The sequence below is a fragment of the Borostomias antarcticus genome, assembly GCF_949987555.1.
Source record: "Borostomias antarcticus genome assembly, chromosome: 10".
Taxonomy (NCBI): Eukaryota; Metazoa; Chordata; class Actinopteri; order Stomiiformes; family Stomiidae; genus Borostomias; species Borostomias antarcticus.
In genome coordinates, this window is record NC_140243.1 from 20,361,778 (window position 1) to 20,387,561 (window position 25,784).

General features: G+C 46.0%; 3 protein-coding genes and 1 long non-coding RNA gene across 4 annotated transcripts; 1 reads left to right on the top strand and 3 right to left on the bottom strand.

Moving 5' to 3' along the window:
- Window positions 1–2,453: 2,453 nt before the first annotated feature.
- On the top strand, window positions 2,454–4,163 carry mfap5 (microfibril associated protein 5; the record flags this gene model as incomplete). The annotated part of the gene is made up of 5 exons (XM_084444599.1): window positions 2,454–2,528; window positions 3,269–3,301; window positions 3,465–3,589; window positions 3,872–3,945; window positions 4,048–4,163. The coding sequence occupies 5 exons, from the start codon at window positions 2,454–2,456 to the stop codon at window positions 4,161–4,163; spliced, it is 423 nt and encodes a 140-aa protein (XP_084300725.1).
- Window positions 4,164–6,968: 2,805 nt separating this feature from the next.
- LOC311314645 (adaptin ear-binding coat-associated protein 1-like) lies at window positions 6,969–15,510 on the bottom strand (the record flags this gene model as incomplete). Its single annotated transcript, XM_084445077.1, has 7 exons — window positions 15,413–15,510; window positions 13,912–14,012; window positions 13,250–13,354; window positions 12,307–12,388; window positions 11,426–11,534; window positions 7,957–8,104; window positions 6,969–7,078 (listed from the first exon to the last, which is right to left on the bottom strand). The coding sequence occupies exons 1-7, from the start codon at window positions 15,505–15,507 to the stop codon at window positions 6,969–6,971; spliced, it is 750 nt and encodes a 249-aa protein (XP_084301203.1). The 5' UTR covers window positions 15,508–15,510.
- A 394-nt stretch (window positions 15,511–15,904) lies between these two features.
- aicda (activation-induced cytidine deaminase) lies at window positions 15,905–18,242 on the bottom strand (the record flags this gene model as incomplete). The annotated part of the gene is made up of 5 exons (XM_084445074.1): window positions 15,905–15,955; window positions 16,429–16,544; window positions 16,767–17,052; window positions 17,485–17,650; window positions 18,223–18,242. The coding sequence occupies 5 exons, from the start codon at window positions 18,240–18,242 to the stop codon at window positions 15,905–15,907; spliced, it is 639 nt and encodes a 212-aa protein (XP_084301200.1).
- A 5,448-nt stretch (window positions 18,243–23,690) lies between these two features.
- LOC311314647 lies at window positions 23,691–25,514 on the bottom strand. Its single transcript, XR_014630645.1, has 4 exons — window positions 25,099–25,514; window positions 24,798–24,888; window positions 24,073–24,142; window positions 23,691–23,917 (listed from the first exon to the last, which is right to left on the bottom strand). It is a non-coding gene; the product is annotated as an uncharacterized lncRNA (long non-coding RNA).
- Window positions 25,515–25,784: the final 270 nt, after the last annotated feature.

A 25,784-nucleotide genomic window follows, 5' to 3' on the forward strand; every position in this document is an offset into this window, starting at 1 on the left:
AGATCTGGCCTGTATATGGCCCAGATCCGCTTGCTATCTGGGAAAGAATATAACTATTCATCAGGTTTTAAATGAATGGATCACTGTGTGGCGCCCAACCCCTACCTTGTGTCTATAGACTCTGTGGAAGGAAATAGACTAGGATGATGGGGCTCTATGGGTTCACTAAGGTTCTGTGACTCCTATGACTGTACAATAACTCCACATACAGTATGATCCTAGATGGAGTGATGAAACTTCTTTATAGACACTGTATAGTGCAAAATGGAGCACAATTATATGAATGAAAGAAAAAATATATATTCTCTCGTGATCCTGTGAGAATAAAAACAACAAAGCACCATCTATTTGAAATAAAATGAAAAAAAAACCTACAAAGGATTTGACCCGACCCGACCCCGGATAAGCGGATGAAGATGGATGGATGGATGGATGGATTTGAAGGTAAAGCAAAAACGAAGGTGTTATAATTGTTACCGTTGTCTAGGGGTAGGAGGGGCTTTGTAACAATGTAATTACCTGTACTGGCTGGGTCTGAAAGGGGTTGAGCTTGTTGGGTGTTAAATAAAGGACACCAAACCAGGGGTGAAGACACAGTCAGTGGTGAGAATTGCATAAAAATAAATAAGAGAATGTACATAAAAGACACCGTTAGGCCACAAGGCAAAGAGACATGGATGTTGCCAAAGAAATGAAAGGATCAAAACAAGAGCTTGACCTCAAAAGATTGACTAAAACATTATACCAAGAAAAACTGCCTCCTCTATCCAAACACCCAGTTGGCAGCCACCCCTTACCTCATGTGTCTGAAGGTCCACCATGTAGCAGTGATAGAGGCCTCTGTCTACCTGCCCCAGGCCAGGGCTTGGGCTGTTAATACTTCACACTCCTCACAAGGTAGTGACGTTTGAGACATTTGTGTTACATTAATTCGTTTTTTAATGTAGAGAAATATCTCTCTCTCTCTCCCTCTCTCTCTCTCTCCAAATCCCTCCCTCACTCAGTCCTATTAGATGGTAGATAGATACTTGACATACCAATTACCAATAACGATATTAGAGAATAGATAAGGTAGGCTGTTCTCTCATGTGTATGTAGGCCTGCATTACCATAAAACTATTCAAATGTAGCCATACATGTATTAAACTGCGCTAAATTGTTTGGTAGGCTATAGCTTACAGCCAGAGTTAAGACCCGGGCTACAACTTCCAAGAGCGGGATTTGCAGCCCGTGACTTGATTGGTTTGACCTAACCAGCCAAAAAGCCTTTCTGGGACTGCGCTTACTGTGCGCACTGCTCCGCCTGCTGGTGAATTTAGGGTATTACATGTTTCAGTTCAACTTGGACCCAAACAGACCTGTCTGCAGATAGGAAGCGACAGTGACTTCTCGTCTCCTCCTCTCCTCTCATCTGCACTGAGCTGATGAAGTTGGGATGATTCTCCTACCGCTCTCCCCTCTTCGTTGATATCAATGCAGATAGAAAATTAGACAACTGATACTGTGGTTTACCTCTAATACTACAATCTAGAGCATGACACACTCATACATTATACAACAGAACAGACTCTAATCGACTGTGAAGCTTTACAAGCAAATTGCATTGTTCATGTACCTTCCACGACTCTGAGGGGAAATGTCCTTATATGGTCATCCTCACCCGGTAAATTTGGTAACATGACATCTGCAAAATATCCTCCATCCTCTGAGAAACCATGTGTGGATGGGTCTGTACACACACACACACACACACACACACACACACACACACACACACACACACACACACACACACACACACACACACACACACGACACCGCTCTTTAGGGAGGAACCAAATGTTTCTCTCTGCAAATTTCTACCAGATTGGGGGAGAAAAAGCAGTGAGCAAGAGAATTATGATGGGTGGAGGATAGGGGGGAGGAGAGGGAGGGGGAGAGGGAGGGGAGGAGGAGGAGGAGGAGGAGAGGGAGGAAGTGGGAAAAGACAGAAGACAAAAGATTCATAAAACAAAAGAGGTTTCGAGCTTAAGGAAAATTGTGAGTATTCAAAACATTCTTTTCTATTTCTTTACCTTAAGTAAACGTGTTGTCTATAGATGAAGGGGACATGAGTAAAATGATCATGCAAAAACCAGGCACTCTGTCTTTATGCCATAGAGTTACCAACATAACTTTTGATGATACTCCTCAAAGATCTGAGATTATTTCAGAGTCGATGTTCAAAGGTATGCGTGATGGCATGTAGACGTAATTAGCGCCATTGAAAGCAGAAGACAACGTCAATGTCTCAAAACCCAGTCAATCTGAGCATGCCCAGAACCTCAACAAGCATGACAAGTTTGAGGTCCGCGAGGACAGAGCAGTCACGCTCGGAATCGCAGGTGACACTTGGGACAGGCTACTAATGCAGTCAGAATAAATTCTCTGAAAAGAGAGCGAGGTGGAAAAGAATGTGCGAGTTTGGAGAGGGCGGGGTGGCGGGGTGGCACGGGTGCGCGGATGGGGCACAGAAAACACATTCTTCGGTGAGAACTCATGTCTTGGACTCCAAACTCACACTGACACATCACAAGAGGAATGATGCAAGGGCGAGCAGACAGACAGAGACAAAGAGAGGGAGAGAGAGAGAGAGAGAGAGAGAGAGAGAGAGAGAGAGAGAGAGACGGGGGTGGGGGGGTTGTTGTTGAATGGATTTTGTTTCAATAGCCTTCTTTGTGAGACAAACTAATTAGGCTTTTTTTGGATCATTAACAGTTATTTTGTCACATGCAATGATTACATGATTGATACTTGGTTCCAGGTTAAGACTGATGTCATGTTTATTACCTAAACAAGCCCTACCTAGTTGTACGCTGATGCATGTTTATTCCGTGAGGTCACTTCATTACAAAACAGTCTCTCGGCCGCCCAGGCCTGGGGGAGCAGGCCAGCATAGGCTATACGGCTAGGGGCGAGGGGGGGGGGGGTTAGAGGGGAAAATTAAAACGCATAAAAAAGTCTACGGCCAGGAGACTGATGTTTGAACAGTTCCTCTGTGTGCAGCGCTCAAATCTCTTTTCCTCTTCGGTCTCCCTCTAGCTCGTAAACCAGGTCTTAAGACGAGTCGGAGGGATGGGCGGCCTGCCAATGGCCCTGCTACTCTGCGGTTTCCACGGTAACCCCCACAAACAAAGCACACAAATCATCCCGTTTAATTACGTTGGAGTCGCCTCGTGTTTGCTTTTACACGCTCAAATACTCCCCTCATGTGGTTTGTGTTCCACAGTGCTCGCAGCTGTTGCCCAAAGTCCGCCGCCTGGTAATAACGTCTCCCTCTTCAAAGCCACACATTATAGCAGCACTCATTTGGTGTCATGACAGCTGTCAATCTGGCCAGAGCGCGGGCGCTGCTTGCTTGTCCTACGCCAGTGGGCGGCGTCTCGACATGAATGTTGTCTAGACGTTGTGTGTGACATTGTCAGGGCGTTCTGTGTGTGTTCACCCTGTGGTCCCACCCAGATTGTAGGGAGGAGATGTACCCCTGCACCAGGATGTACTCAGTCCACCGGCCCATCAAAAGATGCATCCACTCTCTCTGCCTCTACAGGTAGGCGACGGTAGGCCTGCTTTCACACCAGATGTAGCAGAATTGGGGGACTTGACTCTCAAATTCATTCTAGAATTCCAGGGGTCCCAGAATTCCGAGCGTGATATTTGGGACTTCTAAATTCCCAGGGTAGCCTACTCATCACACAAACAACCACCACCACAGATGCAGTCATATAGTCATCGAGCTCAGATACAGTAGCCTCAACAAGCAGGAATATCAGAGTCGGTCGGTTTGAAACTATTATTGTCGTTGTGATGTCTCTGTTTTCCACTGTCTCAGCCTCCCTCGTGTGTATGTGATCAACAAGGAGATCTGTGTGAGGACCGTGTGCCAACAGGACGAGTTCCTGAAGGGTGAGATTCTCTCTGGTGTCCTATCAGTCATCGTCACCATGTTCAGCTAGCATGTGTGAACACGTATGTCAACATACCCCCCCCACCCCTCCCCCCCCCCAGCGGAGCTGTGCAGGGAGAAGTCCGGCTGGCCCCAACGCCTGCAGAGGTCAGCGACCAATAAGAAACGCTGTCGCAATCGCCGTGGCAACCCCAAAACCTGGGCAAACAAGGCCTGATGGGCCCAAGATGGCAGAGAGACTGCGAGGGAGGAGGGAGACCCTTGGAGAGAGATTTTGGGGGCGTCTCCATAAGAACACCCCAAAACACTATAAATCCACCACTCAACGCCTGGTCCAGAGCCTGCGTCTAGCACACACACACACACACACGCACGCACACACACCTACTCGTCTGTTACACACAGTAAAGAGAGGTGTGACTCATATCTCTCAGTTCTTGTATTACTCTAGTCTTTGTTGTTTATTGTCTGTGAATAGTGGGTGATGGTTTTTTCCCTTTGACACGGATCATGTCCTCATGGTTTAAGACGGTCCAGTAGAGGTTCTATAACTCTATAATATAATAATATATTATATTATAGATTATAGATCTATAATCAGATGTTCAGACGTCCTGATGTAACACTGCTCAGTCCTCGTATACTATAATATCATCCCAACAACCAAACTATTCTGTTATCACTGTATCACTGTATTGCACTCTATGACAAACCAATACTAAAAGCACTATATCCAATAAATATAATAAAGGGGTTTTTGAGTGGATCAGTTCTTTTACAGGATGCTGTCTAGCACAGAGTGGGTGGTTTGATTAAATTGGAACACAAACACAATAACAGCATCATTTGTCATTAGTTCATTGTTTTTAATCTCTCTGAACGCAGCACAACATATACATTTACATACACATATACATAGAATCTGTTTTGACAGGGGGGGTGGGGGTGCATATTAGTTGTGTAGTTGTGTAATTGTGTAGTATATAGACATGAACCGACATGGGCAGGGTCTCCACACACACTCAGCCAGCTCAGACCAGCTCTCCCGCTAGCTGTGTGGTCATTTAGGAGATCCATTATGATGTCATCGATCAAAACACATCTCTAAAAGCATACGTGTCAATGAGTGGCACACACACACACACACACACGCTGAATGATATCACTGCAATGTTGGACATGCCCCCCTCTCCATCCCTCTTGTGATAGCGACACAACGGAGGAGATAAAAAGCTGCGTCTCACAGGGGACTGGCGTGCGTCCACCGCCTGGATATGGTCCCAGAGTCGGGTTCAGTCGAGCAGGTCCGTCTGAAACGCTCACAGACAAACCCTTGTGCGCGGAGCACCACGGCCCGGGTAGAAGCTGTCCTCAGATCAGCTCCGCTACTCGTCGCGTACCGCAGCCCGGGTAGAAGCTGTCCTCAGATCAGCTCCACTACTTGTCGCGTACCGCGGCCCGGGTAGAAGCTGTCCTCAGATCAGCTCCGCCGCTCGTCGCGTACCGCAGCCCGGGTAGAAGCTGTCCTCAGATCAGCTCCGTCAGGGAGGGCGGTGGAGAGGGGCCCAACCGCGTCAGCGCTGAGGGGCGTCCTCATCGGACTCGGTACAAACGCGGGTCTGTTCATTCAAACGGGCTAGGGTCGTGACCTGGATGAGTCACCCCGTCGCCGTGGTAACCCCTTGACCGCGGGGTCTGAGCCGTATCCACCCCCCACCCCACCCAACTCTCGGGTCGGGAGACAGATGCGAAGCCTCTCTCTCTCTTTCCTCCCTGCTGTCATCTCCATCCCTCACTCCTTGTCCGCCTCTCTGTCTCCCAGTGTTGATTTAGCCTCTAGCAACGGTCTGCTGTTGAGACCAGCTCCTGTCCCTCCCCACCAAACCAGCCCCTGTCCCTCCCCCAGAAACACATCCTCATGCTGATCATCTCACTCACTCACACAAGGCTGCAATATCACAGGAGACCACTAGAGGGACTAGACAGCCTCACCGTTGCATTATAGAGGTGGACTGGTCCCACATACCCCAATGGCCTTAGTCCTATTTTAACCAAGGAGGTATTATAATTAGTAGATAATAGTAGATAGCAGATTTTGCCCTGTGTAGATAGTAACCCTAATCATTAGGTGGGACTGGTTTGGATCCTCTACTGCATACAGTTAGAGAATTCCCAACTGGAGAAACGCAAAGAACTACAACACAAACAACAATACAGTAATTACAAACTACTGACAATATATAAATTTACAATAAATATCTTATGTACATAAATCAATTCATTTGATATTATACGTGTATATGTGTGTATTCCCCTTCCTTGCTTCCTGGCTGTAATGTGTTTCCTTCAGTGAGCAGTCTTGTCACTCAGAATAAATAAATACTCTGTTGCAATAGTTAGGATATGGAATATGGCAGCAGGGGAAAGAGAGAGAGAGAGAGGGAGAGAGAGAGGGAGAGATGGAGAGAGAGGGAGAGAGCGAGGGATGAAGGGAGAGAGAGAGGGAGAGAGAGAGAGAGAGAGAGGGAGAGAGAGAGAGAGAGAGAGGGGAGAGAGAGAGGGAGAGAGAGAGAGAGAGGGAGAGAGAGAGGGGAGAGAGAGGGAGGAAGGGAGAAAGGAGGAGAGAAGTACAGAGTCTGGGGTGGGGCGAGGGGGAGACAGGGGTAGAAAAGACAGTGGTGTTGTCAGGGTTACTAGTGGACAGTTAGGTCTGGGTGTGCTTCAGGTGAAGGTCAGGTGAAAGGGATTGTGGGATAGGCTCAGAAGCGCTCCCAGCTGACATCGTCTTTGGCAGGGGGTGGGGCAGAGACAGCACTACAAGAAGACACACAGAGAGAAAAAGAGACAAACCAAACATGTTCTTGAGGACTTAAAAGCTCAAATGTGTGCGTGTGAGAGAGAGAGAGAGAGAGAGGGAGAGAGAGAGGGAGAGAGAGAGAGAGAGGGAGAGAGAGAGAGGGAGAGAGAGAGGGGGGGGAGAGAGAGAGAGAGGGAGAAGGAGAGAGAGAGAGAGAGTAGTCCCCTACTTTTCAGAAGCAGAGAAGTCTCCCCACAGATCAGAGCTGCCTGTAGCTGTATTCGTAGCGTTGGGCCGGGAGTTGGAGTTACTGGTGTCCAGGTCTAACAAACAGCCTGAAACACAAACATGAGATCCCCTCAGAGAAGGACACTCCCTGACCCAGTCACTGGGCGATCGCACAGAATCACAACAAAAACAACAAACAAACAAACCCAGTCGCTGGGCGATCACACAGAATCACAACAAAAACAACAAACAAACAAACCCAGTCACTGGGCGATCACACAGAATCACAACAAAAACAACAAACAAACAAACCCAGTCACTGGGCGATCGCACAGAATCACAACAAAAAGGAAATGGATACAGCAGGGCTCAAAAGAAACAATCAAATACACTTTACATCAATGTACAGAAATGACCAGATTTACATCGTTGGTGTAATGTGCATTTGCATCGTTGGTGTTACCAAAATGGTAATAACTTAATAATAATGTGATGATTTACATGTTGGTCCTTTTGAGATTGTAAGAACACAATTGGACACCATTAAATACACAAGAGTGTGCGCTTATCTGAAATGAATGCAGAGTATACAGTGGAGGTGTAAAGCGTTCAAGAACTTTAACGGGCCGCTCACACGCTTGCGTTTGATGCACCAACATTGATGGATGCCATTCACTTTCAATGGCTGCAGCCGAATGGCATTCTGGTTCCATTGTTGTCCCGGTGCGTTGCGTTGCTAGCGTCGAAAGTTGAGAAATGTTCAACTTTCAGATGCGTTGCCAGAGCTGCCGACCAATCAGATGTCTTGATGGAGGAATACGTCATCGCAAGGCGGGATTTGGTTGTTGTTGCGTGCAGCACACGCGTTCCGCCATACGTTGACGGAACGGAAGCGTGTGAGCAGGCCGTAAGAATGACTCATGAAGTACCTATTGATACAATGTTTCTCTCCCAGTTAGATCATTCGAAGATGCTTTTGAGCTACCTGTATTACTTCCGCCTGTGAGAGCCTCTGTGTTGTGATTGGAGGAGCTGGATGTAGGGGGAGGGGCTATCTTGCCCCCTGGGGGAGGAGGGAGGAGCCCAAAGCCGCCTGCACTCTGAGGGCGGGACTTCTCTCTCTTTCTAGATTGCTGAGGAAGAGAGGTAAAGAAAGAAGGAAAGAGAGTGAGAGAGAGAAAATGAGTGACAGTTGGAGCAGTATTGTATGTTGACCATTTAATGATGCGGGATCTCTAAAGCCTTCACACTGCCAATTTGAAGTGACTCAAATCCTTATTTATGACTCAAATCTGATTTTCTGCAGTCTGAACAGGCATAAGCCACATGGAGTCGGTCACATTTGAGCCTGTAGTCAGCCTGAGGTGTTGTTTACTCAGCCTTGTGAGACCGTCCTGTTCTAGCGAGCTCACATTCTGCTTCTCTACACAGCTCAGTCTGGGGAGGCTGTATATCTGTAGAGCCTGACAACATGTCCAAGTGTCGTTGGGCGAGACACTGAACCCCAAATTGCTCCAAATGAGCAGGCTAGCACCTTGCGTGGCAGCTGCCGCCATTGGTGTGTGAATGTGTGTGTGAATGGGTGCTATATAAGTATAGTCCCTTTACCATTACCATTTACTCTAGTCTCCAACAATTGTTGTGGGCGAGTACTTGCCTTGACAGACCAACTCAATCAGCGTAACAAAACGTTTGACAAATCCAGTTGGAAGAATGGCAAAAACGTCTTTCCTGAGAAACTCTGAGACTATTTCTACAGTACTGCACTTATGGCTGTTTATTCTATTGCCACGGGAACCAATCAGTGGCTGCGTTCCACTGGGGGGTGGAACAGCAGTCAGAACACAGTCCCTGATTGGCCCGGTCAAAACGTAATCAGAGAATAATCGTTCTAGATAGGGTCCAGACTGAGCTGCGAAGCGAACCTGAATGTGCTCGTGAGATTCGGATGGTCTCACAAGGCTACTTTTTACTGTCACTCCCACCCCACAGTGATGACATCACTTACATTTACCCTGACAACTCTCATGATGGCACAAGCAAAAACAAAACGAAACATGTTTGCCTCTGTCATGTTATCTTTTACATTACAGTCATTTAGCTGACGCTTTTATCCAAAGCGACTAACAATAATTGCATTTAACGTAGGAAAAGCCAATGTACTACTACTTGCCAGAACTCACAAGTGCATCTTCTTTCTAAAACAAGTGACTAAGAGAATAATCTAGCGCTGAAGGCAAAGTGCAAGAATAGCAATCTAAAATACAATAGGTGCTTAAGAGGGAGGATTGTTGTAGCACTTCTTGAAGAGATGAGTTTTGAGACTGCGACGTCTCTGTCATGTTATCTAATGTCTCTCATGTTATCAAATGTCTCTCATGTTATCTAATGTCTCCGTCATGTTATTTAATGTAGTGGGTAATAATACAATGGTGTATAGCAAAGGTTTATTGCGAAGAACAGCATGACTCGTTCTAGTCAAGGTAATTTCAACCTCGCTCGCCCCTGAATCCCTCAGGTCACATTTGAAAATTGGGGCTGTTCCGTTAAGAATACACACTCATCCTAATTAGGTCCTTCACCACAGCCTCATTCACTGGGTCCAGGATACGCTCATGATCAACTGCATGCTGATATTTTGTGAGAGAGTCACAAAGATTTAGTCACTTCTGAGTGCCGTTTGAACAATCTGTATTATAAAACGTATTTGAAAAAAAAACGTATTTGAGCAGTTGAAGAATATGGGGGCTACAAATGTATTTTTAACATTGTTTTATAGAATGATAGAGGCCCAAAGGCCTAATAAGCAGTTCAAATAATAGTTAAGAGTTGTTTGTGTGTGTATGTGTGTGTGCGTGCGTGTCTGCCGGTGCAAACAGTGATAGGTCACACAGAAAGTACAAAATAATTAGACAGGACCAAGCAATTAGAACAGGGTTAGGTAAGATGTAGCACTCGGGAGGCCATGTTTGAGCTGGGGGCGGAGTTCAGCAGATAGGTTAACGAGCAGATAGGTTAACGAACAGAAGATTAACGAGCAGATAGGTTAACGAGCAGAAGGGCACAGTTGGTAGTACTCTCAGAATAGAGGGTTTTCACGGCCGGCCATGTTGGAGGTTTAAGCCTAGGTTTAGCAGGTGTAAGCTCAGGTTTAGGCTAACGACTAAATAGATATGTAGATAGATAGGTCTATCTACCTGTTTATTGATCTATCTATCTAGCTACATTTAGTAGCTTCAACCTCCAACATGGCCGACTGATGATGGGCCGTGAAAACCCTCTCTTACATGAAAGGGATGCTGACTCACCAAGATAAGACAATGCGTGAGCTCACACTTGTTTATTCACTATTATAAAGGAAACTGTCTCTGAATGCATCTTTGTATTTTGATCCTCGACTCTCTGGGGGTTTGACTACCTGGTTAGACGACCTGGTTAGACGACCTGGTTAGACTACCTGGTTAGACGACCTGGTTAGACGACCTGGTTAGACTACCTGGTTAGACTACCTGGTTAGACGACCTGGTTAGACGACCTGGTTAGACGACCTGGTTAGACTACCTGGTTAGACTACCTGGTTAGACTACCTGCAAGCTTGAGATAAATCTGATCAAGTCTGTTGTTCTCCGGGGCATTTTTGTCACAGACTAGAGTCACTAGACTCTCACCCACCAAACCTTCATGCCTCTCTATGTTTTATCACAAACGTGAAATCACTCACTCACCATTGTACCTTGTATCAGTCGGTGGGCTGGTCCTCTCTTTTTATAAGCAGACAGCTTTGTTTACTTGTATTTGTGTACAAAGTCCTCATCAGGAAACTCCCTCTCTACCTCTGTAGCCTGCTTTCTTTTACTGATGGCGAATATCAGATACGATCCACTAGGTGGTTGCAGCTTAAAGCAGCTAGAGCCCTTATGGATCTCAGCAAGTCTGCTTTTTCCCACTGGGCTCCAGAGGCATGGAACAGGCTACTAGTTCCCTTGGCCTTGATATTCTAGTGCCCTTTGGGGAGTTTAAAAGTCTTGCGCAGGGTTCTGTTGAGGAGGAGTGTAAATGTTTCGTATAGCTGGTTCTGCTGTTGTTGATGCTTGTTTGTTTCTGTTAGGCTGGGTCTGCTGTATTGATGTATTGAAGTGTTAATCGTGTTTATTGAACTGTATGTTGTATTATTGTTTTTATGACTGACAGCTGCTTTCTTGGCCAGGTCACCCTTGAAAAAGAGACCCAGTGTCTCAACGGGCTTTCACCTGGTTAAATAAAGGCTATATATAGAAAACCTAGAGGGACATTTGAGGTCCAGAATTGGTCTTCTTTACAGTGAGGCCTGTGGTGTGAACAAAGACGCCCCAGCTAAGCACAGCGGGTGTGTTTGGGGTGTATTAGTGATGGAGACGCCTCGGCAGACAGGCTAGGGGTGCAGGGAGGAAAGTGGCTGAGCCGAGGGAGCGTACCCCGATATTGAGAGTGATGGTCTGGCCCTCTTTGAACCCCAGGTCCAGTTTAGGGGTGGAGTCTGGAGTCTGGGACTGCTTACTGAACTCATCGTCCTGTTTAACCCACCTGGGAGAGAGACACAGGGAGAGACACAGGGAGAGAGAGAGAGAGAGAGAGAGAGAGGGAGAGAAAGAGAGAGAGAGAGAGAGAGAGAGAGAGAGAGAGAGAGAGAGAGGGAGAGAGAGAGGAAGAGACACAGGGAGATAGAGAGAGAGAGAGAGAGAGAGAGGGAGAGAGGGGGGAGAGAGAGAGAGGTAGGGAGAGAGAGAGGGAGAGAGAGAGATAATCAATAATATTCTTCATTATCATCAATATCATTCATATTTGTCCCTAGTGTGTCTTAGAAAGTCCCATTTCATTCAAGTTTATCTGAATAGAGACAGATACTATGTACATTGTTAGGTTGCACAGCAATCTTCCAGAGAACTGCATCATAGCAGGTATAGCTATTGCTAATTTCCAATGTCCGTCCCTAGAAGGGCCTTTAAAATAACACACATAAAACATGCATCAAATATGCATGATATACGCAGCTGACAGCTCAGTCTACATACATACAGACAGATGTACATACATACATACATGCATGCATGCAATATATACATACATACATACATACATAAATACATACATACATACATGCATGCATGCAATATATACATACATACAATAAAAATATTCACAGCATACACATAGTATATACCTACCCCCTACCCCCTACTTATACTACACATTGCACACACACACAATTATACACAGCACACTGTGTACTGCGCACTTCACACACCTACAACCCCCCCCGCCCCTCCCCCCCCAATGCACATAACCCCCCCCATACTTGAAGTGGTCCTGCAGCGCTACGTTGAAGTCGAAGGAGTCTCCTCTGTCTCCGAACCCGATGCCTATGAAGGCCCCGCGACCTGAGGGCACAGAGAACAGGCTGGGATGCTACGCTGCCAGACCTGATCAATAATACACTCCGTCTTTAGACATATGGACCAATGTCTAACGGCTTGTTGGCCGGTCAAAACCCCCAGAAAGCTTAGTGGAAACTGCGCAGATGTGAACATACTAGCTGGCCACGCTACGAGAGCGAGAAGGGTCGATAGTATCAGGATGTTTGGGAGTAGTAGTATACGGTAGAAGTAAAACCTATGACCTGTGAACCTATAACCCCAGACTAGGGTTATCCCCAGATGGGGGAAACTCCGGACCCGGGGTTGCGTTCCGGTCCAGCCAACGTCAGAGCACAACTAACACTGAAGCACAGGGCCTTAACACTGACGAGCACCAACAAAGAGCTGTCGCCTGATAACAGTCTACTACAGTCTACAGTCTATACCAGTCTACCAGTCCATACCAGTCTACTACAGTCTACAGTCTATACCAGTCTACAGTCTATACCAGTCTACTACAGTCTACAGTCTATACCAGTCTACAGTCTATACCAGTCTACTACAGTCTACAGTCTATACCAGTCTACCAGTCCATACCAGTCTACTACAGTCTACAGTCTATACCAGTTTACCAGTCTATACCAGTCTACTACCGTGTACAATCTCTAACAGTCTACAGTCTATACCAATCTACCAGTCTATACAGTCTACAGTCTATACCAGTCTACCAGTCTATACAGTCTACAGTCTATACCAGTCTACCAGTCTATACCAGTCTACTACAGCCTACAGTCTATACCAGTCTATAGTCTATACCAGTCTACAGTCTATACCCGTCTATACCAGTCTATACCAGGCTATACCAGTCTATACCAGTCTACCCACCGCTCTCATCCTGGATACGCAGAACGAAGTACCGGCTGGAGTCGCTGACTGTTTCCACGGCGATGCCAGGGTACTCCTCCACCGGCGCCTGGGCGAACAGCTCCCCTGCAGAGACCAAGAGCAACGTCATCACAACTCACCTTGAACAGTGGCTGTGAATGCTGATTGGCGGTTTGGACAAGCGTGCGGCCTTGCTCCGCTTATCGCAAAATAAGAGTTTGTGTCATGTGTGAAATGAAACACCCTGGTTTATAAGGGCTGTGCTCTTGGTGTAAAATCAGCATACTGGTCTTCTGATGGGACAAGGTACAGTTAGAGGTCATTTTAATGGGTAACGAAAAGGGGAGCTTGGACTAGTGGTTCACCATACAGTATCTGCAGTATTGAGTGTGTGTGTGTGTGTGTGTGTGTGTGTGTGTGTGTGTGTGTGTGTGTGTGTGTGTGTGTGTGTGGTGTGTGAGTGTGTGTGTGTGTGTGTGTGTGTGTGTGTGTGGTGTGTGTGTGTGTGTGTGTGTGTGTGTGTGTGTGTATGTGTGTGTGCGTGTGTGTGTGTGTGTGCGTGTGTGTGTCTGTGTGTGTATGTATGCATGCATGTGTGTGTGTGTGTGTGTGTGTGTGTGTGTGTGTGCGCGTGCGCGTGTGTGTGTGTGTGTGCGTCTCACCAGAGATCTTGTCCTCCAGCTTCACGTAGGCCACTTTTCCCCTGGCCGTCACACGCATGCGACCAGTCCAGTCAGGGGAGTCCAGTTTCCAATCGGCAGCTCTGAGGGGACACACAGGTAAGCCATACAGTGTGTGTGTGTGTGTGTGTGTGTGTGCGCATGTGCGCGCATGCACATTGGACAATATAAGCCCCTTTTGTTCTCCTGGTGTTGATAAGCGCTCCGCTGTGCTGCTGACAGAAGCAGACCCCTCCTTCCTCCGCGTGGGAAGCGTGACTCACAGCGCGCTGGACTGCCGTTTACCGCCACCTGGGGGCGATGACGTCAGACTCCTGACTCACTACAACAGACGCCGTGTGGTCGGCAGAGCGCTACTGATTCTAGCCAATCAGATCCCTGGAGACGAACAGTATGGTGCTATGGACCACCAGTGTAGTCGACGGTATGGAGTATATATACCCACATCTTTATCCAGAGACACACAGGATACCCACAATTTCCTCTTTATCATTACATTACATTACATTGTTAGCTGATGCTTTTATCCAAAGCGACTTACAATAATTGCATTTAACGTAGGAAAAGCCAATGTAGCCTACTAGCCTATAGGCTACTGGCCAGAACTCACAAGTGCATCTCCTTTCTAAAACAAGTGACCAAAAGCATAATCTAGTGCGGAAGGCAAAGTGCAAGAATAGCAATCTAAAATAGCCTACAATAGGTATTTTAGTACACATTACAATAAGTTGTATAGGGAGGATCGTGGATCGTTATCCACTACTGAGACTGAACTTTGCCAGAATAATTGCTGTTATAGTAGCCTAGGGCACTCGCTCAAACACTACATCACTGTCCAGTCAGCATCAACCAATGACGACTGGGTAAACACAATCCACACAACCATCCTTCTTCAGAACAAATAAATCAATGACAACACCGGTAATTATTTCGGTCTTTGGTTCAGGGTGCGAGTCAAACGCAGCGGTGCAGAAGCACAGGTAATCTCCTTCAGGGGAGTAGAAATCTCACCTAATCCTCCTTTACATACCGTAGTATATGCTATACTCTTACAGTGAACATTCGTTATGAAACAGAAGGCTATTGTTTTGTTCTATGGGAGCGTGGCCACGTTTATGCACTGTAAGCTGTATTTCGCCTAGCCTCTGATGTGCCTCGTAGCATGCAGAGCGCAGAGATAGCTTGTCAGGTAGCTCACAAGCGTGACAGGTGTATCGTCCCATCCTATCATCGCCTACACACATAAGCGACATAAAGCAACACTCGCTGACCAACAGTCACCTCTGTTCTCACGGTATGACACTGAAAATAAAAGAACACAATAAGAACAGGCGACAGACGACCGCTACATGAAGATGCATTTGTGCCTATGGGGACAAACTCGACTGGCGTGCCGCTGGCATTGCCTGGCCTTGCCACGCCGAAGGATGCTGGAGACAGGCAAGGTCAACGGTTGGTTCATTTTGGGCATCTCGACTCTTACCTAAAGCCTCGGTTCGATGCTCGCGGTGGGATTCGGTAAACGTTGACGTCAGGTTTCACACAGAGGATTGACTCGTATTCCCCCTCGGTCGCCATCTTGACTTTAATTCATTCGGTATCTGTCGGTGTATGGTGTCCGCGTTAACGGGGACGCGAACGTAATATACTGTGTATTTGCGCACGGCCGCAATAACTTTTCGTTGTCTTGGGTTCATCAATTTTTATATAGGCCTACCAACCAGATCTTGATATTTCGATTCTATACATTGCAAATCGTACTGGGGAGGATATTCTGCAACACTCAGAAAGAATTTGAAAAGAGAATTAATGTAGTTTTTCTTTTTTATTATTTAAAAAAAAATAGCATTCGTTATTACAATACAGTTATAATAGGCTAGCTTCAAAATTCAACAAAATCTATTATCACACAAACACAAAATAAACAGAATCTCAGTTAATCTCAGGTAAATAGTGATGGATCCATGTGGATGGTTCACAGTCCAAGCAGCCTGAACGGGTCTCTCAGATCCTCCGTCTCACAGGGCTGGAACAGAGAACAGGACACATGGTTTAACTGACACGGGCCGCTGGGATCATGCTGGAGCAAAGAAGTCTTCCATCTTACTCAAGATTAAAGGAGATATAGATAACATTTTTATGTAGACTAATCATTAAATTAAATATTAATCATAATCATAATAATAATACATCCACAGATCTTTTAGAAAAGTGCAGAGTAAAAGTATTGTTTTAACCCAAGAAATAAAACATTCTGACATGTCCAAAATGAGTGTTTATCTGTCTGAGATGTCTGAGGTTTGGTTCCCACCTCTAACAAGGTTCATGTCGTGAGCCAACAGTATCACAACTGTGGTATCTCTGTGTCAGGAGCTCTCAGGGGTCGTAATAGCTGGTGTATTACACATGTTTTGTCTACATAATAAAGTTTTCTATTGCACCTTTAATCTAATTATTAATCAGATGACTTGCCCCTAGCCTATTGTGAGTTCTCTTTACCAGCAGGATGCTGTTGAGCTTCCTGGCCAGGCGGACGGAGTTCTGCTGAAGATCTTCCCAGGCTTTGAAGGCCCTCTGTCTGTGAGCTACAAACGTCTGCCAGCAGTAAAAATAATCTGGAGGGGGGAGGGTTAACTGTCGTGAGAAGCCAATGCTTTATAATACACATATCAAATCAAATCAAAATGTATTTATAGAGCACTTGAAAAAAGACAACGGTCGACCAAAATGCTGTACAAAGGTGGGTCCTAGGTAAAAAACATTTCTCAACAAAACAAGGAAATTACAGCAAACAATACAGTTACAATACACACACACACATATGCACAAACACACACCTTTATAGCTCATGACGGTGATGTGGACTCCGGCTCTCTTCAGCGCCCGGAGCCCCTCCCTCTCGTGGCGGTCCTCCGGGTCACAGAAGTAGAGGCGGGAGACGAAGAGGCGGAGCCTGAGGTTGGGGGTCCGTCTCAGGAACTGGGCCAGCCGGGCCGAGCAGTCGAAGCAGGGGGACCATGAGCAGAACCAGGTGATGGAGTAGTTCAGCCCCCCGCCCCCTCCAGCACCTCCAGACGCCGACAGGCCCGGACACAGCACCCCTAGATGGCGCAGGAACAGCAGCTGAGAAGAGGAGGATGGAGGGGGGGGGGGGGGGGGGGCGGGGGGGGGACAGAGAGAGGGGAGGGGTGATGGAGAGGGGGGGGCAGAGAGAGGGGAGGGGTGATGGAGAGGGGGGGTGGGGGGGGCAGAGAGAGGGGACGGGTGATGTTGGGGGGGGTGGGGGGGGGTGACAGAGAGAGGGGAGGGGTGATGGGGTGGGGGACAGAGAGAGGGGAGGGGTGATGGGGGGGGGTGATGAGAGACAGCCATACTGTGTCAGAGGGGGCAGGAGAAATACATAAAGACTGAAGCTAAAATCAGGAGCATGTTGTATGTTTTTACAAATTGACTTAATGTCCCACCACAAAGCGTGCCCTCCTCTAACTACCCCCCACCCCCCCGCCTCTCCCCCTCCCTCCCTCTCCCCCCTCCCTCCCTCTCTCTCCCCCTCACCTCAACGTGGCAGCCGGTGCGATTGCGCAGGTGTCCGAAGTCGAAGGTAAGCGAGTCGGGTCCCACCCTCCTCTTCACCACGAAGCACAGGTACGTCTCGTGTCGTCCTCGGGCCCAGCGCACGTTCTTGTAGTGGAAGAGGAACTTCTTCTGGGCCAGGAGAACACTGACGCAGAGTGGAACATCTGGGTTAGCGGTGCAGGAACCCGGCTCACATTAGCAGATGTACGAAACTGCAGCCTTGTCTGTGAGATACAGTGACTCAGACCACAACATCATCCACCATCGTCATCATCCTTCAGTCAGCTCTGAAGTAGGGAAACATCTGAATGCTACTAATAAAAAAAAAAAACTTTGACAAAGAGATGATGTTCTTCACGGGAGCGTTGGCTTTGGCAGCCGATTGCGGTTAACCACCTGTGATTGGCCCAAGGGCGTCTGACTCATCATCTGTCTCAGTCCTGGTTTCGTTCCCACAACTTTCAGTGAAACTAGAGAAAGTTATTCGGTACGTCATTATTGCCAAAGATGATAGTCTAGCCTCGCCTATAGCCTATGAGAGAAAGGACTGTTCTCATCATCATCATCCTCATCATCATTAAACCGTCTTCCTAAATGGTTATAGTATCACGTATCATCACACGTTCTTGATATGGCGGTGTCCATGCGATGCATTTTGCATTTTGACACAAAAAAGAGAGACACACACGAAACAGACATTTTACAGATTCTACTCACCTGTCTAGTTTACTGATCATTTCGAAAGACAGATGTGGCGCGTACAGTCAATCAGGCGAGAGGGTGTGGTGGGGTGCGATAAATGAGAGTGTGTGTGTGAGTGAGTGTGTGTGTGTTTGTGTCGGGGAGGGGGCGGGGGGGGGGGGGGGTTGAGGGAGGGGACACAGCAGGTCCATACCCTCAGACGTAAACGGCCTGTCTAGAGTAAAGCAGTCTCTGGTTGGATGAACTGATTTTTCAAAATATCTGAGGGGTGGGGTGCTACATCACAGCTTGAATACCAAGGTCACGTTCACCGTTATTAAGCAAAACCAAATATATGACATAGGCTACTGTAGCCTACAGTGTCACCGCCTACATTTGTCAACGACAATAGAGACATGGATTAAAGGTTGTTTATACATAACAGTGCACAAGGATGACTCGTTTCAAGGAGGCAACAGACAAAATACGTTAGTGAAGTACACAATACAGATTTGACTCAACAATTATCGTGACCACACACACAGAGACACACAGCAGAAGTCCAGGAGTGTTTGACGTGATTTGTAACCTTTGGATTTTCTCACATACGTCAGTGAAGTCAGCCAACAGGATGGAATTTTCCAGAGCTGCTACACTCACCCAGTCAGCCAGCCCTCCACTTTGGTTTTCCCAGATCATTAAATAAAAATCTTCCAGATACCTTCTCGCCTTGATGCCGGCTGGGTTAACCCAGCTTCCTTCCCCTCGCCCCTCCTCACCCTTTCCACTCTCCTTCTAGGCCCCGGAGTCAGAGCCGCCATTGGGCGTCACCTCGCCCGGAGGGCCTGACACCTACCAAGCCTCCGATTCGGGTTTTCCCAAAGCGTGTGTCAATCACAACAAACAGACACGCGGCGGCCCGGGAGCGACCTCGCTCAACCCACGTCTCGTCCGGGCGGCGGCGTTCGGAGGAGTCTTTGAACCCCGAGACGCCGTCGGCCGCTCCCTCCGCAAATCACGATGTTTCTTTGGTCAGGGTGCAATGTGGCAATTCGTTTTTTCATTAGAATGTCAAAACGGAAAAAGGTTTTTTTGGCCCATAATTCTGTTGTTTCATTCCAAATGGAGAAATGAAAACCCACATCCCAGCAAGTACTTAAAACGGCCGTTTTTTCACTGTTGGTCAATTCATTTTCTTCATATTTTGTTTCGGGCCGTGAAACAGAAAGACGAACAGCTGATTCCTTATTTCATTCTGTCGTTCCAAGGTGTCAGGTAAGAAAACGAAATCACGTGGTCTGTTAGTCACGTGGTCCAGGCCAGCATCACAGGAAGCGGGGTCATTTAAAAGTCCTTATTGGTCTGAAGCTAGCTAGCTAGGTAAGGTACATTAATGGAGATTAAGTCAGTAGTCGATCGAATTATTGTTATTATAAGTGGAGAGGGTGTATGATTTTTTTTTTCCCGATTACCGTCTAAAACAAGCGAAAGGGCGCTGTGGGTACAGCGTCTGAAGAGAGGATAACGGTCAGGGTATCATCGTATAATGGACATGGCCAGGTAACTTATGGGAATCGTCTCCAGGACAGAGTTCGTGGGAAACATTTTGTGAAAAGTAAGTATTCGTTACTCTTGTTATTATTACAATAGACATTCCAGTCTCACCAAGCCATCAGTTTTTGGTCGAGACCCCTTTCATTATGTCACGGAACGCCATCAGGCCGAGAGGCGCTTCTCTGAGGCTTATCCGGACATCACAGCCCTTTTTGAGCATACAATCAACCACCATTTTGGATCCTTCCAAGAGGCTTTAATGCATCTGGTTCATCTTTCCTCGCGTGTGTGTGTGTGTGTGTGTGTGTGCGCGCGCGCGTGTAACAAGTGCATGCAAATTGTACAGTAATTGTTGGAGCACATAATGAAAGAACACAATGTACAGTAAACAAAAGTATTTTAATATGTCTATCTCTTCTTAAATATCTTACAGTTTGAACAAGTGATACCAATGGAGATGCCCCCGCGCCACCCTCTCCCTCCACCCAGCCATCACAGAGGGGCTTTCGGACACTGGAACTAGTGCCACCCTCTCCCTCCACCCAGCCATCACAGAGGGGCTTTCGGACACTGGAACTAGTGCCACCGTCCTCCTCCCAGTCACCTGCCTCTTTGTTATTGTTGTAAATAGTTATTAAAGTGTGTTATATTTGCTTCAATCGCACGGGCCGTTCTGCGTTGAGTTAGCATGTCGGAAGGACAGCAAGATCTAAGACGTTATTAAGGTTAACAATTGTCTGATCAAGTGAGTTGGTGTGGCACTAACAGACATATGTGAACATTAATGTATCTTGACATGTTTGTTTCTTGGTGTAATGTGCATAGTGTTACCTTTGTGTAGGACATGTGCTTCATTATACAATTTGATTTGATTTACCACAAGAGAACCATTTGACCTAAGAGCGAGGGCACAGCTGGAGGAACTACAAGCATCACCACACTTTAAAAGCTTTAATAAGTATTACACACGAAGGGGCAGTTTCTTATGTATCAAAATGTGGGGATGGAGAATCTCTGACAAGGTGATAATTTCACAATCTGGTTTTTGTGCACACATTAAACCAGGTGACCAAATAGAGACTTCAGAGAGACTATCATCAGTCAGGAGTTAGCTACGTAGACATGGTGCTACTTTAGTCATGCCTCCTTCCTCACAGGCAGAGGGAAACTACCAGGACATGCAGTGCAGAGAGCTTGTCAGCTTTTTGCTTTATGTATACAAGTTGCAAGAGCGACTGAAATAATGAAAAGATTTACAATCCTTAAACACACCCTTCCTCTTTCTCTTGTACCATTGCAGAGTGATATTTTAACTGTTTGTGCTTCCCTGAGCAACTTTCAACCTAAGTTCATTAAATTAATACCGGTTATGCAGATCTGATGATGCAAATGAATGTCTCTTTTCATGTGGTGGGATGATAATGATGACAATCTACATAATAGCTCGTTGCAGGCCAAGTTACTGGCTGTTGGCCTTTTGGGTTTGATGTCCATGTATTATGTTTAACCGTTGTATTTGTCAAGCAGAACACACTTAGAACATGTGCTGTAGGAGCCATATTAATATTATTAAATGGTTTTGAGTTTACTTTATTGAATGTATTTATTGATTATTGATTTTCTTGATTAATGTGATATAAATCCCTGATTGCCTGGACAATGGTTTATATATTTTTGAAGCCACAAAATTCTCATACTCAACTCATAAATAATAATAAAAATAATACTCCAATAATGTGTTTGCTTTTTAATTTATGTGATGTGTCTGTGGCCTTCATCAGCCTGTTAGTCATTCTAGAACATACGGACACAAAGGTCTCTTATAGATGTGCCTTCTGAGGTAGTGTGAAAGAACGGAATAGAACAAGGACAAATGTGATATTTTCAAAACAATTTGCGAGGAACTCTTTAAAAACTTTAAAAGTGACTGGTGAGCATGGCTTGGCTGACTCTTGGAAATCATTCAATAAAGGAGAGCAGAGACACTGAAGGCTAATTGAGCTGTTTCATGGTTTAAATCACAGGGCCGTTTTGTTTGCATGTTGCAAGTATTGTTAGAACAGATTATGGTCCAAGGAAATGTGGGTCTGTTACATGTGCATATCGTTGCATCGCCTTCCTCTTCACCACCTGAAATCCAAGCCAACATTGCAAGTATGTGATGGGCCTCCACACATCTTTTGGGAAAAAAGAAAGAAGTTCAACTACTTACTAGTCAACAACTTACTGCCACAATAAATCACCAGTAAAATAAGACACATACCTTTAAGTCTCATTCAAAATGTATGAGATGCACTCCTCATCCTGTGGGACATTAAAGATCAAAATCCCAGGCTTAGTCCAGATGACAAAGTGGCAATCATTGTGTTGTGTGTGTATGTTCCAATAACCAACAGCATTGGTGTTAATTCAAGTCAAACTTTATTGATATAGCACATTTTATACACAGAGGCCACGCAATGCACTTCACAGAAAGCCATGGGGGGTGGGCATAGGGACACCCCCACCCCGACATTCCAGAGGGAAGCATAAAAAACAGTCATCACCTGGGGGCCAGAAAACTGAGCTGTAAAAATGATTACCTGACCTCTCTCAAGGAGACGATCGAGCAAGCTCCTGGAGCATGTTTTCTAATGGCTGAGAACATTTGCAGAACAATACATTAAAACATCTAATTGGCTAAGGAACAATATACAGGGGAATATATTACAATATATTACAATTTACAAAGCAAAAAGGGCTAAATAGTTTATAGGAGAGACATGGTGGATATAGTACATGTGTGTGTGTGTGTGTGTGTGTGTGTGTGTGTGTGTGTGTGTGTGTGTGTGAGTGAGTGCGTGTGTGTGCATGTGTTTGTGTACTAGGGCCCAGGTATAGGCAGGGTTGAGGGTTGGCCACAACTACGAGTAACTTGTCATATGGCAATGTCTTGTCTTTTTGTCCTGACTTTTGGAACTGTTAGCAGTTCAGTACCTAAGTGGTCGGTTGGGGATGTACCTAACCAGCTTGTCTGAAATGTATATAGGTGCACGGCCGTGGAGAGATATATAGACAAGTAAAAGAATTTTGAAGTCGATTCTAGAACTGACCGGTAACCAGTGTAGTGATTTTAACACAGGTGTGACGTGTGCCCTGGTGTGTCTTCCTTAAACCCTGGCTACCTACCTAGACAGAACATAGGGGCTTTTATTCTGTGGAGCTCTGCTGGAGAGAATTAATTATATTTGTAAGGGCACTTGATCTTGAGCATTGACTCTCCATGGCAGTCACAGCTTATGATTGATTTTTATTTTGGGTAAAACTGAATACATACATCAAAGATGCAAGTATTGCCCAGAGTATGGCACATTCCAGTATTAAGAACACTTATTTCAAATGTGGTCCTTGGTCGTATATAACAATACATCTCCTACCAGCCCCCCGGATACACACCTGGATAGGTTTCTGATAGATAATTTGGACAGGTGTTGAGAAGATTCATCCAGCTTCTAGCAGTTAGTGTTGCGGTTATTGCCTACGGAGGCAAGGATGATATAACCTACCTGTAATGCAGTGCCAGTAAAACAGAGTTTTAAGTTGATAACAAATGTCTTTCTGTAATTGCTCCCATTGCTGATTACACGGTATAATACTGTTGTTCTTAAGTGTAGTTGCTAAAAGAGGAAATACATTTCTCATAACAATATACCTCTCTTGTTAAAGGACCTAGACATATCTAAATGTTAAGCACATGCGTGAACAGGTACACAGTCGGTCATTCACCAACATGTCACCAAATCTATAGCACCTTTTAATCATTGGGCTATTGAATGAACTTCCACTCAAAATGTAAAGTACTTGCTTCAGAAATAGGCAATAGCATTTCTGTCATTGTGAAAGACATAATGGAGACAATGTGATAGTGTGGGAGTAGAATGACAAGGAGACGTGTGACAAAGTCAGGTCAAGTCGATCTTTACTCACACGTCAAATGCAAACAGTTACAGTTACAGTGCTGCAGAGAGACAGCCACTCGTCACTAGCTAACACAGCACAATTAGCAAACATGCTAAACTCCTGCTCGGGGCAGGACGGGTTGGAGCAGAGGCAGAGGGGGAAGGGGCAAGTCGGGGAGAGGTAGACAGGCCCAGGGCAAGCAACTCTGGGGGAAATGGCACTGGAACATTCACTGGACCTGTGGGCCAGACAAGAAAAGGAAAAGATTGTTCACAACCTGTCATTTTTCTACAGGGACTGCAGGGAGTAATGTCCACCAGACACAGAACGAGAGTCTACACAGAATGAGTCTACACTTATGTCCTATTACAGCCCTAACATTATTGTTTTTACCTTGAGCGGTGCTGGGTGCGGTGTCCTGTCTCTCACTACGTGGTTTATACTGATCATCAGCGGTGGCATCCTAGAAGACAAGATCATGTTAGTCACTGCAAATCTCTAGTTCATGAATAAAGATTTGTTGTGGCTAATAAATGGCAAAAAAGCTACAGTGTGCCGACTTGTAAATTCATGGTAGGATTATTGAAGTTGAGTTCCCCTTAGGATTATTGTAGTTGAGTTCCTGTCTCATGTAGAACAACAGCATAGGATGAACAGTGAATCAGGGCCAGGAATACAGCAAACAAAAGTCATGTCAGACAGGGCAGCCAGACAGAGTGAGGCATCATCCCAGATGCATGTCTCGCTACTGGCCACAATCAACCACGGGTTGTCTGGAAAACACTGAACCGTCTGCGGATGCTGCAGGACACCATGGAGAAATGGAAATTCACATCTTCAAATGCTTGTGTGTGCGGTGAACCCCAAACCATGGAACACATCATGAGATGTAGCTATGCTCCACAATGTACCGGAGATGACCTGGCCGAACCAAAGGCCAGTCGCACTCGCCTGCGCCAACTACTGGAAGGACGTGATGTACAAGATGGCCAGACACGAGGAAGAGGACAGGGCAGCAGCTAGCCCTAGCCTATACTGTATGTAATAGCAGTTCAAATGTAAATGATTTACATGTCCTCTGTCACACTCAACAAGGCCCACAAATAAAATGGACTTACTGGGTATGACCTGGTGATCACTCCACAATGTCAGGTCCTCTCTTTATCCAGTCACTGTACACATCTGAGCCAAGGAGGTTTAGATCTGAGCCTGAAGGAATAATGTTAGAGAAGGCAAAACTGGGTGGTGAGCATCAGCAATCGGCCTCTCTGTATACAGTTACATGCAAAACACTCATGTAATTCACAGGTTAGCAGTCTAGCTAACGTTAGCTAGCATTCTGGCTCTAGAAATAGGAAAAGCTACAGCAGACCACATTGACTTCATATTGTAATAATAACAAGAGTAACGAATACTTACTTTTCACAAAATGTTTCCCACGAACTCTGTCCTGGAGACGATTCCCATAAGTTACCTGGCCATGTCCAGCAGCTAGAACACCACTGCGTTCTCCTCTCTTCAGACGCTGTACCCACAGCGCCCTTTCGCTTGTTTTAGACGGTAATCGGGAAAAAAAAATCATACACCCTCTCCACTTTTAATAACAATAATTCGATCGACTACTGACTTAATCTCCATTAATGTACCTTACCTAGCTAGCTAGCTTCAGACCAATAAGGACTTTTAAATGACCCCGCTTCCTGTGATGCTGGACTGGACCACGTGACTAACAGACCACGTGATTTCGTTTTCCCTACCTGACACCTTGGAACGACAGAACGAAATACGGAATCAGCTGTTCGTCTTTCTGTTTCACGGCCCGAAACAAAATATGAAGAAAATGAATTGACCAACAGTGAAAAAACGGCCGTTTTAAGTACTTGCTGGGATGTGGGTTTTCATTTCTCCATTTGGAATGAAACAACAGAATTATGGGCCAAAAAAACCTTTTTCCGTTTTGACATTCTAATGAAAAAACGAATTGCCACATTGCACCCTGACCTTCTTTCTTCTCTCGCTTTCCTCTGATTGGGCTCAGTCTGTCTTAGACTTGACCAGCCCTGCCGCACGCATCCGGCTTTCCCATGACTCCCCTCACCCTCGCG